We start from the raw sequence: 15,633 nt of genomic DNA on the forward strand, positions 1-15,633 counted from the left end.
CTATTGACTACACTTATGGTGGTTAACCAAGTTGGAGGAGGTGAAGATAAAGGGTAATCCGTTTTAATTAAAAGGATCTAATGGAGTCAAGAGGGACTAATGAAACTTAGGGAGGTGTCTCTAAGCAGGATGTTACCTACTCCTACAAGATGTGTTCAAACATCGTACCCTCTCTTTCCACATATAAAAAGAGGATTGCTACCACTTCTTCTTCCTGGTTTTGTTCTCAGGAAAGAGCAAAGCAAGAATCTTTATTAGGAATCTCATCTTAATGTTTTCTTTTCAAAGCAGCTGGTCACATTGGAAGGGATGCTTGAGTGATATCAATGTAGCATAATTATGTTTTCTGCCATGTTCTTGAACAGCTGAGCCAATATGAAGAACTGCCAATTAAGATTTTTTTTGGGGGGAGGGCTCAACTCAACAACTGACTTGTTTAGCAATGGAAATTGTAGTCGTAAGTCAAGGGCTATCTGTGTTTCAATTCCAATGATGTCTTCCTTAATGGGTGTGCGTGAAACTAGTTTCTTGTTTTGTCTGCCTTCTTGGCTAAGTCGTCTCCTCTGCTGTAGAACTTCCGTGGTGAAAACCTTTGCACCCGTTGGTTGTCTTCTCCAGTGCATTTACCCGGCAGAATTTGGGGGAATTAGACGGCAGCGAGCAGGAAGAAGATCAAAAGCCTTGAGGCGTTTTTTTTACTTCCCACACTGTGGCTTCCTTCCTGTGGCCCACCGCTCACCAGAAAAGCAAGCGACTTCAATTATGAAGGTTACACTTTTTATCAGTTAGGCAAGCTGTCAGCAGGAAGGGGAGCATAGCAAGGCTTAATTCTGTTTGTGTTTTATGCATTAGTGACCTCTGCTGGAGAAGGACAAATCAGAAGTATGAGCATCCTAGAGAGTTCCCCCATCCCCACTTAACTGTCTTTCTGTTTGCAGATGATAGATGGTTTGGCTCATTAGAAAAAGAGAAGGAGAGCCCCATAGTGATCAAAGGAAGGTTAGCTGAGAAAGATTGCACAGAGCAAAGCTAAAGGAAAGGGATGATATTTATGCAGAGCATGAAAAGATGCAAAAATGCAAAGCAGGGCTTGAAAGATAACGGCTGGAGATAAATAGCTTTGTGTTTTATCCTACAGAGGTTTAGGGCTTGTCCCTTAGCTATAGTATGGAATTCATTGGATGAGATGTATGCAACTTCCGAGTGATCAGTATATTGGTGAACTCCAGCCGGATGCAAAATGCAAATATTTAACCTGCAAGAACAAACGACTCTGTACCCATGACGAGCCTAAGAAATTTTTAAATCAATCATTGAACTGAAACACTCAGCCTTTGTTAAGAAAGCAAACCTGGGACCTAACTGCATAGAGCTTGTGGTTTTAAATTTCAGCTATGTAAATAAGGGAAGCCTAATTCATATTTGCTAGGGTTTGTTGTCTTCATTCAGTCATTTTTTTAAATACTGCCTGTCAAAATGCGCAGAGCTGTGTAAGAGAACCAAAATAAGCTATGCAACACATAATCATTTATATCTATCTATCTATCTATCTATCTATCTATCTATCTATCTATCTATCTATCTATCTATCTATCTATCTATCTATCTATCTATCTATCTATCTGATAGTTGGGAGACAGGAGCTGTTATCTACTTCAAATCATCCAAGGCCTGTTAGGGGATCCCAATTTCTCTCTACTGCTCTGTCTTTTAAAGCATCCCTGTTCCTAAAGAGCACATCAGAATAAGTCTAAGTGCAGGGTCCACCTTCCTTTTAATTGAAAATAAGTGAAATTAAACATGATGGGGCAGAGCTTGCCATATATCTCAAAGGAGTCATGTGGATATGTTGATGAGCAGCGCACTAACAATTCCATCAGAAGAATTACCAAAATCTTCACTAGTTAGCATGCAGGTAGTCCTCAACATGCAACCGTTCTTTTAATGAGCGTTTGAAGTTATGACAGTGCTGAGAAAAGGGACTTATCACGTGTCCTCACATTTACGGCCATCAGGGCACCCTCTCAACATCCCGGGGTCAGTAATTTCCATTGCCCAATATGCTTCTGACAAACAAAGTCAAGAGGGAAGTAGGGAAGCTGGAGCTGCTTAACCACGGTGTGATTTGCTTAAGGACTATTGCAAAAGTTGTAAAAATTGAGCCAAGTCTCATTTAATGACCACATTGTTGCTTAGTGATGGAAGTTCCAGTCCCAATTGTGGTTATAAGTGTTAGACGACTACTGCAGTAGCCGTCTGAATCTGTGAAAGAATAACCTGCTTTGAGTGAGTGCAGAGTTTAATTCCATCCACGTTCTGAAGCGCCTTGTATTCCTTCTGTTTTACAGATGGCAGCCCTGAGATATAGGGAAACAAATGCTACCCTCCAGAGCATCTCACTGGCCCAATTGGAAAGAAAACTGGGGAGCCCTAGCACCTCTCCATTGCTGTCTTGCATAACTGGTAAGCAGAGAACAGTTATAGAAACGGAACAATATTTCTCCCTACGTTACCTGAATTTGAATCCTTGAATTTAATGTTTTTTAAAAAAATTATAACGTTGTTGCTGTTGTCACCGTTATTGCACCACGGGTCTCTCTTGTCACCGTGTGATTACGCAAACCATCTTTTGAAAATGGGTTGACCTGGAGAACCCACTTTCCAAGTTTTGAAATAGGTTTACTGTTCTAAAAAAAACAAGGCAGGAAGAGAACAGCGCACCCAGCTTTACTCCGTTTGAAACTTTCTGGGAAATGACATTATTTGTGATTCCTTTCTAACACGTTTATCCTGTACGATACTTCAGGAGTCTAACCTTCAGACTGGGCATGAGTCGTTTTTCAGATTGACACTTCACACAAGCCTTTCAGCGAACCAGGATCTGTGGTCCCAAAACTGTATTGCAGATGGGTCTTCAGTACAGGGAGCCTTCGACTTATAATTCATTCAGTGACCATTTAAAGTTACAACAGCATTGAAAAAAAGGTGACCTATGATCGTTTTTCACACTTATGACCGTTGCAGCATCCCCAGGGTCACGTGATTTACATTCGGATGCTTGACAATTGGTTCATATTTACGATGGTTTCAGTGTCCCACGGTCACATGATCCCCTTTTGCAACCTTCTCGCAAACAAGTCAATGGGGAAGCCAGAGTCACTTAAACAACCATGTAACTAACTTAACGGCGCTAATGATTCGCTTAACCGCTGTGGCAAGACAGGTCGTAAAATGGGGAAGAATTCTCTTGATGTCTCGCTTGGTAGCAAAAAGGTTGGATTCAGTTGTGGCCGTATGTGGAGGACTTACCTGCAATGTGCTCTTAGTTTTCTGTACATCCCAGCACGGTCCACTGAGTCTGATCCACATTCTCCTTTTGCTTACGGAGAGATGTGCGTTGTGCTGTACCCACGGCACTAACACCCGGGGCATTCTTTGCAGGAATGGTGTCCAAGTGAAAGGGAGAACAAAGTATAAACACCTCTTTTTCTGGCTCAACTGGTTCACTTAGAATTCTTGAACTCCATTTCTGAAAACAAAACAAACGAAAAAAAATCCCTCTTCTTGATGCAACTTTGAAGATAGGGGCCCACCGGCATGAAAAACTTGTGACTTTTCAGCTTCCCTCAGTTATACTATGGGGAAGTACAAATGCTCCATTCATTTATCTTAGCGGCTAATCTGGTTAATCTGTCATTTGCTATCTTGGTTGGAGGAGAGAAAAATGTAAATAAATAGTCTTTTGAGATGTATAATGCAGTATGGCAAGGATGGAGATAAGGCAGGGATCTTCAAACTGGGCCCTTTTATGACTTGTGGACTTCAACTCCCAGAATTCGTCAGCCAGCATAGATGTGAACTTGGGGAGGATATCAACCTTTCCTTCTTTTCTCCTTTTCTCCACCGGGTCATAAAAGGGCCATAGTTCCCCGTCCCTCCTTTAGATGTTGAAAGTCTATTACCTTTCTAAATCTCGACTCATTCTTGCAAAAGCTGCTAACTGATCTTGCTGGAGAGGAACACAGAGTATTCTTTCGTCAATGTTATGTCAGTACCACCAATGTTCAGGCCCGGCATGCTGCAATTTAAAATAATAGTTTATGCATATGTACATTTGCGGCATCCACATGACACATAACATGAGATCTGGTGGCAGATTCCATTCAGTGAATGGCGAGAGAGAAGAAATATCAACTCACCACGCCTTCCAGCACTGGAAAAATTCCTGACCTGGATTTTTTTTTTTTTTTTGCCCCCTTCCTGGCATAAGTAGCTGTTTGTAATAATAGCTCTGATGACATAGGCAAACTGTTGCAGGGTATCTGATATTACATCAGATCACAGATTGAGGCTGGAGGAGAGAAAACATCTTGCTTGGCAAAGATTCCACCTACAAGCGCCCTGCTCGCTTCTTCTGGTGGGCAGTGATCAACCGGGAGATGGATCGTGGCCTTCTACTGCCAGTTATGATGTGAAACCATGCTATTGGATCTCCACCAACCAAATAGTCACTTTGAACAGATGGTTGGAAGAAATTAAGTGATGGATTTCTGCAGTGGCTGGTACTGAGGAGTTGCTCTTCAACAGCTTAATGAAAGAACAGGACTAAGAGAAGAGAGAGAGAGAGGGAGATGTGAGTATGCTAGAATATATGAAGGACACGTGTAAATGGAGATGGAGGGGCGCAGTGGCTCAGCCGTTAAAGACATTGAGCTTGTCAGCTGGAAAGCTGACAGCCTGGGTTCAAGACCCATTTGCTGCATGACCGGATGAGCTCCTGTTACTTGGCCCAACTCCTGCCAACCTTGCAGTTTGAAAGCATGCAAATGCGAGTAGATCAATAGGTACCACTTTGGTGGGAAGGTAACAGTGTTCCATGTGCCTCGGCATAGAGTCATCCTGGCCACATGATCACTGAAATGTCTTCAGACAACGCTGACTCCCTTGGTTAAGAAATGGAGATGAGCAGTGCCCCCCGAGCAGTCAGATACAACTGGACAGGGGAAAACTATGCCTTTACCTTTACATGGAGATGAATACATGTGCACCTGTGTATGGTTGGATCTGGCACTGCTGCTAGTTGAGTCTAACCATGTGGCTTTCTTGTAACTGCTGAGATATTTTGTTCATTTATTTTTAAATTTAGACTAGCTAACCTTTGCTCTTCCCGAATGGCCTCCCATCCAGTCCTGTCTCCTAGCTTTGAACCAGGAACTCTTGACCATTCAATCCTCTTTTTTACTAGTTCTTTTGCAAAGACTTTTCACTATAGATCCTAGTATTTACATATTTCTAAAATTCAGCACCAATGTCATTTGCTTTTTGATGTTTCCAAATAAAATGCCACTTAGACTACTTTTAAAAAAAAAGATTCAGAGAAGAAATTAAGGATGCATTTTTAAGCTTCCTAGCTTTTAAAGAAGCAAGGTGTGCTCAAATAGAGTTCAGTAAGATGTGTAAACTTTATGAAAGGGAAGTGTCTGAAAGTGATGGAGTAAGAGTGAGCTGTACATGTGTGTTCTGTCCCCAAATTAAGCGTGACAAGGAAAATACTCCAGCGGTAGCAATAATTAAGTTTATAATTCAGAAGTGGACACCAAAGTTTGAAATTGTCTAAGAGCTATTATGGCTAAACTCAGTTTAGGTAATGTTGCACTATAGTTTGGTATGGAGCATGGAATGCATACAGGCAAGGGATAAAGAAATGATTTGAGTTTGGAGCATGTTTCTCAATCTCATTACTTATTTAGAGATGACTGCTGCATTAAACGTACCAGGCTAATATCTAGGACACTTAATTAGAATTTTCCAGCACAGCATTATAAATTGCTGCTTTTATGACTGAACTAAGTACAGATATGATGTATTTAGTGCTTGTCTACTTATTTTCAGTGTTGGCTGGTTTAATTACACTTTCTTATCACATGCTCTTGGGCGCCACTTGGTTCAACACATGATTCATGTGGCAGGTCAATTCAGTTTCTTCTTAACAGCTTTTGGCTAAACAGTTTAATGTGGGAATTGATCAGTTTAATGCGCTCTGTGAAGATAAATGGCATTAGTTTTCCTTATTCTACATGAAGAACAGGAGGGGTGAGTTGTTCTTTTTTTCTGTGTTTTCACTTGGTGGTTCTTCCTGTTCAATCCTGTAAAAACATAATAACCTCCAGTCCACCTCTTGACTAATTCTGGCTAGTGAATTGATAAACTTTCACCGTTGGGATGCTGAGCTGATTTCAGGCTAAATGATTACCTTCTTGTCAGCATTTTAAGTTGTTAGACTGAACAACACCATGGATTGCCGTCAGCCTGCATCTGAGACTTTGAAGAGTGAAATTGGTGGCTGTGTAGAGGTGGCCACCGTTTCCTATTGCTACTAGGTTGACTTATTTCCACAATATTCTGCTTTTTCTCAGTTTGCTTGCTACAATCTTCTCTCCCCACCGTCAAGAAGCCCTGAGGACATTGGAGCTTTTTGGGGGGAGAGGAGAGAGTACATGTAGTCCTCGACTTACAACAGTGACTGTTTCAAAGTTACAACGGCATTGAAAAAAGTGACTTAGGACCATTTTTCCCGCTTTACGACCATTGAAGGATCCCCATGTTATTAACATGATCAAAATGTGGATGCTTGACACCTGTATTTCTGTCGGTTGCAGTGTCCTGGGGTCATGTGATCACCTTTGGCAACCTTTTGACAAGCAAAGTCAATGGACAAGCCCTATTCATTTAACAACTGTGTTGCTAACTTAACAAGTGTAGTGACTCACTTAATAACTGTGGCAACAAAAGTTGTAAAATAGGGCAAACCTCACTTAACAAATGTCTCACTTAACAACATAAATGTTGGGCTCAATTGTGACCCTATGTTGAGGACTACCTGTACTGCAAATGCTTCAAAAGGGGTGGCCTTAAGTTCTCCACCTTTTAAGAGTGTCTTCCTGCACCTGGGTCCCAGAGGCCTTTGGAAAAATAAAAATAAAGCCTGTATTTCTTTCTGAGGTGATATTAATTCCATTCAAAGGAAGCAGTTCTTGGCTTTCTTTAATGTAGGGAAAATTACAATGGGTAGGGTTATCAACTGCTTTGAAGAAAATAGCCAATGCATCTCTCAGTTCCCTGTGCCAGTCGAATAAGTCTAAATGTTTAAGCTTATTTAAAGCCTTGTTTCTAGAAAATATTTACCCAAAGTCTAAGAAAAACTGTGAACGCCTAGGTTTGACTTGAACAAAATGAATGGCTTTGGATACTTTCCATAGTTATCTGTCAAGAGCTCTTCTTTGTCATGCACTCAACCTGTTCTGGAATGTTCTAAAATTTGTCCTTGAGACAGGAGTCTTGGCTTTTGTCCATAGCCTGCTACAAATATTTGCATGTCCATTTTCAGTTCATCTGATATCGCATTGCAAATATTGCCTATCAGGTTAAATAATGTTTAATTTAAGTTAAATAATGGCACAAAAGTTCACCTAAGACCCAAATGTCAGGGGAAAAACACAAACAGACATAGTTTTTTTTTTTTTTTTTTGCCTTTGGGGACAAAAGAGAAATAAGATAGCCTTAGTATATAAGAATGTAAGAGCTCAAGGAAGCCAAGTCCAGAATTCTGTGTCACCACAGTGGCCAACCAGAAACATTCAGAACTCAATCAATCAATCAATCAGAACAGAACTGGAAGGAACCTTGGAGGTCCTCTAGTCTGCTCAAGCAGGAGACCCTATATCGTTCCAAATAAGTGGCTGTCCAGTCTCTTAAAAGCCTCCAGTGATGGAGCACCTACAACTTCTGAAGGCAAGTTGTTCCACTGGTTAATTGTCCTAACTGTTAGGAAGTTTCTCCTTAATTCCAGATTACTTCTCTCCTTGATTAGTTTCCATCCATTGTTTCTCATCTTGCCTTCTTGTACTTTGGAGAAGAAGTTGACCCCCCCCCCTCTTCTTTGTGGCAGGCCCTCAAATACTGGAATACTGCTGTCATGTTCACCCCTAGTCCTTCTTTTCTCTAAACTATCAATCAAAGTATATCAACCGAAGAATGATAACAGTAGTTGATCAGATTATAAGCATTAATAAAGGAGAATATCTGTAGCTGAGGGTTGACCTGAGAGGTCCTTGGTGCTCTCTGAACTTGCTTGTTGTAGCACTGATGATGTTACCTAGTTTGGGTAATGAAACAGCTGCAGGAAAACGACCTAGCTCAGAGAGCACCAAAGATCCCTTATGACCACGATTGCATCAGAAAATGCTCTGTTAAGTGCTGCAGTCATTAAGTGAGGCATCACATGACTGTGACTGATTTTATTATCTTTTGCCAGAGTTATAGCCAACACTCCAAAAACAGGCTTAAGATACAGAAGGATCTTGACAGACTTGAACATTGGGTGCTATCTAATAAAGTGAAATTCAGTGGTGAAAAAAGTAAGGTTCTATATTTAGGCAAGAAAAAGCAAATGCACAGGTATAGTATAAGGGGTACCTTGCTTAATAGTAGTAACTGTGAGAGGGACCTCGGAGTTCTAGTGGACAATCACTTAAATATGAGCCAGCTTCAGCTGCCAAAAAAGCCAACACAGTCTAGGCTGCATTAACAGAGGGATAGACTCAAGATCAGGTGAAGTGTTAATACCACTTTACAATGCCTTGATAAGGCCACACTTGGAATACGGCATCCAGTTTTGGTCACCACGATGTAAAAAAGATGTTGAGATTCTAGAAAGAGTACAGAGAAGAGCAACCAAGATAATCAGGGGACTGGAGGCTAAAACATATAAGGAACAGTTGCTGGAATTGGGTATGTTTGGTCTAATGAAGAGAAGGACATGGTGTGACATGATAGCAGTATTCCAATATCTCAGGGATTGCCACAAAGAAGAGGGTGTCAAGCTATTCTCCAAAGAGCCTGAAGGCAGGACAAGAAGCAACAGATGGAAACTGATCAAGGAGAGAAGCAACTTAGAACTAAGGAGAAACTTCCTGACAGTTAGAACAATTAACCAATGGAACAACCTGCCTCCAGAATGCTCCAACACTGGAAGTTTTTAAGAAGAGACTGGACAGCCATTTGTCTGAAATGGTATATGGTTTCCTGCCTGAGCAGGGGGTTGGACTACATGACCTCCAAGGTCCCTTCCAACTATTATTATTATTATTATTATTATTATTATTATTATTATTATTATTATTATTATGAGAAGGTCACAAAAGAGATCATACGATCTCAGGATGCTGCAACTAACATAAATTTGAGCCAGTTGCCAAGCGCCTGGACCATAATCATGTGACCCTTGCTACAGTCATAAGCGTGAGGACCAGTCATAAATGTTCTATGTTTAGTGCTGTCCTATCTTTGAACCATTGCTAAGCAAATGGACTTGAGCTGAGGAGCAGGTGTACAAAATCGTTATAGGATACATGGTATTGGAGTTAAAATGTGCCCCCCCCATTTTTATAACCAAATTGGAGAACTCACACACACACACACACACACACACACACACACACACACACAAATATTATAAAGAACATAAGCCTCGTTGTAAAGAGAAAATGAATTTGATTTCTTTTTCTTTTTAAAATTATCACATATAAACCTTTAGCAGGTCAAACAATACACAGTATTTGTGCATGACTTAGAGTAAACTTCCTTGTCTGGGAGAGGAGAGCTCTTAATAATAACCACAGTATTTTCAGCAATAATGGACTAAGAGGGAAGGAGAATTGTATTACCAAAGGTTGCATAATCCATAAATCCCATTCAGGGGTGGGGAAACAATCTTGACTTGTTGCGGAAACTCTGGATTTTGCTCTAATTCAGAGTGGAGCCACCTTGCGTAGCCAGAAAGCCGATTTAGCTTCATTCAGTTTGGCAGAAAGTTCCTTCCTGGAGACAGAGAGAAAGCTGCTCTTTCCTTTTGCTTATGGCTGATTTTAATCTCAGAGAACATAATTTGATTCGTTGCTGCTTCTTCGCTACCAGCTAATTTCTGAAAAGTTTTCCACCTTGGCTTTCCTGCATCTTCGCATGGATGACCAGATGCTGCTGTAGGAACCTATCTGTTGCTGTGGCAAACTGGGATGCAGATGACCAGAACTGAATAGAGTCTTTGGATTGCTGCGTGTGTGGTGTTGTGTATGAATCCCTCAGCTGTGACTTTCTCTCCAACTGATAATTCCCTGTGCAAAACCTGATGCTGTAAACAAGGCAACTGTGATAAACATAAGGAAAAAAAAAATAAAACACAGTGAGGTTGCATGTATCCGGGCAGGCGTGGAAAATAATTGACGTGTAGATTCATGCAACTAAGAAAATTCAGGTAAGCGTGTTTCCCCTCTTTCTCCCCCCCCCTTTTTTTTTTAAAAGTGTGCAGGTGGCTCATAGAGATGTTTGGGGGAGAGAGAGAAAGAGCATGAAAGCGCTGGTGATGATTGTGTGCAAGGCTTCCCGTAGGCGGGAATACAATGATGAAGACAAGGTGTTTGTACCTGTTGCAGAAAGCAGGGATCGGGTTTACTGTCTTGGGAAACAACTCTGTAGAAAAAGGTGATCCTTCTTTTCTTCAAATCATGATCTGGAAGGTCTGCTCTTCACTTTTTATAATTTTTTTGAGGGGCAGATAAGCCATCGCAGCTAAAAGCATAGTCTCTGCAAAAAAACAAAACAAACAAAAAAAAACCCCAAATCACCTGGATTTATACAGACTTGTACAAAAAATAACAGGCGAGGAGATGTGGGGATTCATTTGGTTCTTAGGAACTTGAAAAGATTACACCCCATCCCACCCCGTTGCTTTTTAATCATGTCTAAAATAAAATTAAAAAAAAAACATGGTCATCTTTTCTGTGCAAAATGGACTTTGTGTGGCCTTCAGGTACATCTTGGAACCATTCCTTGATGCTGAAAATTTTAGGTTGAGGGTTATTTTTTTATAGGGTTTTTTTTTTTTTTTTTTGGTTCTTTTGACTTTGAGAAGCAGAAGAAATCCCAAGATCTGTGGTTACTTTTATTACTTGGCTGTTCTTCCCTTCTCAGCAGGGGAGGAAGAAAAACTTGAAGGTATATTTTCCAAAAGGCATTTAAGGTGCAGGTGTAAGCTAATAACTACTCATTGTTTTGCCCAGTGCAAAACAACCTGTGGGATCAATAGCACCATTGTAGACAGCTGCTTCGTAAGGCTCCTGAATCTACAATAAGGACTTCTGCACTGGGCAGTGGGTTGGGCTAGAAGACCTCCAAAGTCCCTTCTAGCCCTATGATTTAATGACCTTATAATAAGTACAGAGGTCTCCAACCTTGGCAACTTTAAGACTTGTGGACTTCAACTCCTAAAATTCCTCAGACAGCTTGGGAGTTGACCTCCACAAGTCTTAAAATTGCCATTTTGTTATAGAAGGTACAGCTATATTGGCCAAAGGTATGAGAGTTCAGAAAGGAAATAACTTGAATGTTGTAAGTCACTAAAGGGAGACAACCAGGTATAAAAGGTGGAACTTATAGCTGCAATATGAGCCGATATGAAATAGAGCAGCTTTATTGCAGTATTAAAGCTGTTCTCAGTCGAACGATTGATTTAACTTTAAGTATCAAATGTTCCCATCAGCTTTTTTTTTTCCTGGTTTCTGGCTCTCCAGTTGTTCTGGAAACAGTTTCTCCAGATGCTGAGATTGGTAGAAGTTTCCATAAAATGGAACTGAAAGGCAAGATTTTTTGAAGTTGCTGCTGGCTGATAGGTTTTGTTTTATTTTTTATTGATTTCATTGTCCGGGTTTTTTTTTCTTTTTCGGGGCAGATGGCTATGAGTTGCTAGGAGTTTATGGAGAGTTAGGAAGCAGGCTAGTTTCATTTATTATTATTATTATTATTATTATTATTATTATTATTATTATTATTATTACTACTACTACTACTACTACTACTACTACTACTACTACTACTACTACTACTACTACTACTAATTTGAAACTGCATCCTTTTTTGGGATTGCTCCAGAATAAAATGACAAACTTTACATGGTGAGCTGTCAAATTAATTCTCTTTGCTGCAGAATTAGATCCAGAATTCAGATGCTTTTCATAAAAATAAAAAAGACTTATTAACCTGGTTGGTTGTAATACTGAGTTCCAGTTTTAATATAGACAGTTCTAAGATATTTGTAAATGGTATAAGAGCTACATGATATAAGATCTACATGGTATAAGATCTCCTACCTTGGGCATCACCTTGGAGAAGACCTCCAAGGTCCTTTCCAGCCGTACATTTCTATAAATAGCTAATGAAAGATGGAGCCCCAGACTCAGTGTTGGGATTCAAATATGTGAACCACTGGTTCTCTGTGTGAATGCCGCTTCCGGAAGTCCATTCTGGGTCTGGGCAACAAAAAATTAGCTACCGATTCTGCCGAACTGGTGCGAACTGGCTGAATCCCACCTCTGCCCAGACTGGCACCTTCATTTTGGAGAGTAGGAAAATTTTAACTTTGATCTTACTGTACTTCCCAATCCGGCCCCAGTATGGATTCTTCTAGTCTCAATTCTTAAGAGAAAAAAAATGCTGTTAAAAACCAAGACAAGAACATCTTTCCCCGCCCCCCCTTGAAATGAAAAATGGTGTCGAATTTTATGCCGTAATAATGATTTAATGTGGGTCATGGTGATAAAGAATTGTAAGGCAAAAGCAATTCTGACTTTATAGGAATCAGCTAATGTATTTCACTCACTGGTTCCCATTTGGCCTCTCCCATTAATGGACGTTCTTGGCTGTTCCTTTTAGTGGTAGTTCCTGCTTGGGTTTTCCCATGCAAGTATTAAGGATGCTGCATCCTTATAGGCATGAGCCAACAATCAGACTTTATTTTTTTTTTTTGGTTTACATTTTTTTAGGAGCAACAAGACAGATACCTAATTTGATTGAAAAGATAACTCACATTAATTTATTAAAAGTGAAAGGAAACAAGCTGGAGTCAGCACGCCCTTGTGTTTCTTTATAGAGGCTTATTCCAATTCTGTAAACCAGAATTCTCTGGAATGCTAGCTTTCCTTTCTATGTGAATCTCATTCCGGTTTTCCAGGTCTACAGCATCAATTTTATGGTGGGAAAGTCTTTGAGGGGTATGTTTCTTTTAAAAAAAATAATAATTAAAAAGGCCTAATTAATCAAACAGGAGCTGCCACCTTGACATTCTGCTGATATAATTTAAAATCCGAGGGGATCATTTGAAAGCATGGAAGAGACAGAAGAAAAACACAGTACTCTGGAGGTAAGATGCTACCTACCTTATCAGGAGGTTGTGTTGTGATCAAGAGAGGAGGTCAGTACAGTTTAACATATGGATGAAGCTGCTATAGGACCAATCCTATTTTATTTTGCATTTCCTTCCCGCTATTGGGTCTACCTTGTTCCATCTCCTCCTCTATCTAGGCAAGTGCTTCTGAGAAAACTCAGCATTTCTCTTCGCTTGGGGTCACTCAGGGATACCTTAGGAACTTGTATTTATAGATGAAACTCAACTGGCCAGTCCTTAGCAAGGGAATCTAGACTGAGCTGCAGGAAAAAATAATATATAGGCAAATTACAAACTCACCAATGGGCATCAGAAAATCCTTGTTTGCAATAAGATTGCAGAATAGTGTTTCGTTCCTTAGAAGTGCTGAGATAGCCTTCCCTCTTTCCTCAAGGGGTCTAGATTTCTTTTCTTGCTTTTCATTTTCTGCCTCCTTTTTTCTAAACATTTGGCAATTCCGGAGTCACAGTGTCACCAAGACCTTTTATCAGACTGCCACAATATTAGGACAAGACCTAAAAAAAAAAAAAGAAAAAAGAGCTGCACTTAGGACATGCAAAAAGAGGTATTGAAAACTGAAAGTTTTTGCTGCCATCCAGTTATTGTGACTGATATTTGGGTGTAAACACGAAGAATTGTCTAGATATGTGTGTATTTGTGTATACGTACACAAATGAGAAATGGGGGGGGGAAAGGGATGGAGGGAAAAACAACAACGGAAAGACAAATGCAGAAAGGGGGAAAAAGATTACAAATATATATTATGTGACATAGATTATTATTATCGATTATTCAAGTTTAAAATGTATCATTTACCTTGACCACAAATCTTATTCTTAATATAAGGTCATAAAAACATGCCTATCATTAATTGTCTATTGATTTATAGCTATGAATATCACCACTCTTTATTCTAGAATTCTTGCACGTATAGCTGTCTTAGTGATCATTTTTAAATGTTTATTAAAAATACTAAGATTAGAACCAACTGAACTATGCTCTAATACTGTAAATTAAGTCGATATTGTACATTTGGAGCCAGATGCAACAAAAAACAAATATCAAGTGATGTTTTATTTTAATATATCACCATTTTCAAGCCAAAATTCCCCTTGCAGTAAATCAAAGAGTTTAAAAAGATGTTTAGCAATAAACTCATCTAAAGTATCAATGCCCTTCCATGTCTGTCTGTCTGTTCTATCTGTCTTTGTCTGTTCTGTCTGTCTGTATATTCATCCATCCATCATTTATCCATCATCTATCTATACTGTAGATAGACAGATGATATTCTATTCTGTTCTGTCCTGTCCTATCCTATCCTATCCTATCCTATCCTATCCTATCCTATCCTATCCTATCCTACATTCTATTCTATTCTATCCTATCCTACATTCTATTCTATTCTATTCTATTCTATTCTATTCTATTCTATTCTATTCTATTCTATTCTATTTTTTTCTATCCCGTCCCGTCCATCCGTCCATCTACCTACCTGCCTGCCTGCCTGTCTGTCTATCTTTCAATATAATAATAGTAATAATAATAATAATAATAATAATAATAATAATAATAATAATAATAATAGTTTGAAGGGACCTTGGAGGTCATCTAGTCCAACCCCCTGTTCAGGCAGGAAACCCTATACCATTTCGGACAAATGGCTGTCCAGTCTCTTCTTAAAAACTTCCAGTATTGGAGCATTCATCACTTCTGGGGGCAGGTTGTTCCACTGGTTCCAGAAGCAGTGAATGCTGTGTGTGTGTGTGTTGTGTCTGTTTCCGTGTCCTTTTTCTTCTTTTCACAACAGAATTCTGCTTTTGACATAATGTGATCTTATAGCAAAATAAATACATTGAATTGAACCAAAGTGGCAACTGGAGAGAGACTATCTGCAGCCACCTGCGGCTTTCCCTTTAGAGCTAATGAAAAGTATTCTGTTATTTTTCCACGGGCTGAAATGTTGCTTAGTTCTCATGCTGTGAATTTAGGTTGATTGGCATTTTATTTTTGCTGCTCTTTGCTCTTGCTTTTTAATGTACTATTGTTTTTTTTTTATTTTAGAAAAAGAACTAACTTACTTTTATGTTCTCCTATGAATCTCCATTAAACATTCTTTCTGGTTTAGCTGTATCAACAGTATTTAAATAACAGGAGTTTGCGCTCTATTTTAAAGTATTAAAGGGGCGTTTCTATATTATTAGACAATTACAATATTCCGAAACTGAATTCTATACAGTGTGTTCTTCTCTGATACAGACTTCCTCCAGATGTGTGTGAACTTCAATTTCCAGAATTTCTTGGCTGTTACAGCTACTGTTAACAATTTTGGAAGTTTAAGGTTGGGTGTGCCAGTATGA

At 39.5% G+C, this 15,633-nt stretch overlaps 1 protein-coding gene and 1 long non-coding RNA gene across 12 annotated transcripts in view; one reads left to right on the forward strand and one right to left on the reverse strand.

Annotated features, from left to right (window-relative positions):
* Positions 1–15,633, forward strand: part of ST3GAL4 (ST3 beta-galactoside alpha-2,3-sialyltransferase 4) — a 122,428-nt gene that overhangs the window by 56,079 nt on the left and 50,716 nt on the right. For 2 of the 5 annotated variants that reach the window (XM_039356462.1, XM_039356463.1), the window contains exon 2: positions 2,349–2,463. Coding sequence is in view for 2 of the 5 variants with exons in the window: in XM_039356461.1 (XP_039212395.1) it covers positions 13,217–13,252 (36 nt within the window). In the remaining 3 variants the exon portion in view is untranslated. Of the gene's footprint in view, positions 1–2,348; positions 2,464–10,172; positions 10,313–13,156; positions 13,253–15,633 lie in introns of those variants that run through there. The other 3 variants (XM_039356461.1, XM_039356460.1, XM_039356467.1) reach the window with 3 other exon arrangements.
* Positions 9,566–15,633, reverse strand: part of LOC120313938 — a 41,074-nt gene continuing 35,006 nt past the window's right edge. For 5 of the 7 annotated variants that reach the window (XR_005558296.1, XR_005558298.1, XR_005558299.1 and 2 more), the window contains 4 exons: positions 13,269–13,791; positions 12,204–12,528; positions 10,482–10,641; positions 9,566–10,204 (listed from right to left, as the gene is read on the reverse strand). This is a non-coding gene — a long non-coding RNA (uncharacterized LOC120313938). The remainder of the gene's footprint in view (positions 10,205–10,481; positions 10,642–12,203; positions 12,529–13,268; positions 13,792–15,633) is intronic. The other 2 variants (XR_005558297.1, XR_005558302.1) reach the window with 2 other exon arrangements.

This window comes from Crotalus tigris, unplaced genomic scaffold (assembly GCF_016545835.1).
Source record: "Crotalus tigris isolate CLP2741 ecotype Arizona unplaced genomic scaffold, ASM1654583v1 scf7180000018825.4774228, whole genome shotgun sequence".
In the NCBI taxonomy this organism is placed as follows: Eukaryota; Metazoa; Chordata; class Lepidosauria; order Squamata; family Viperidae; genus Crotalus; species Crotalus tigris.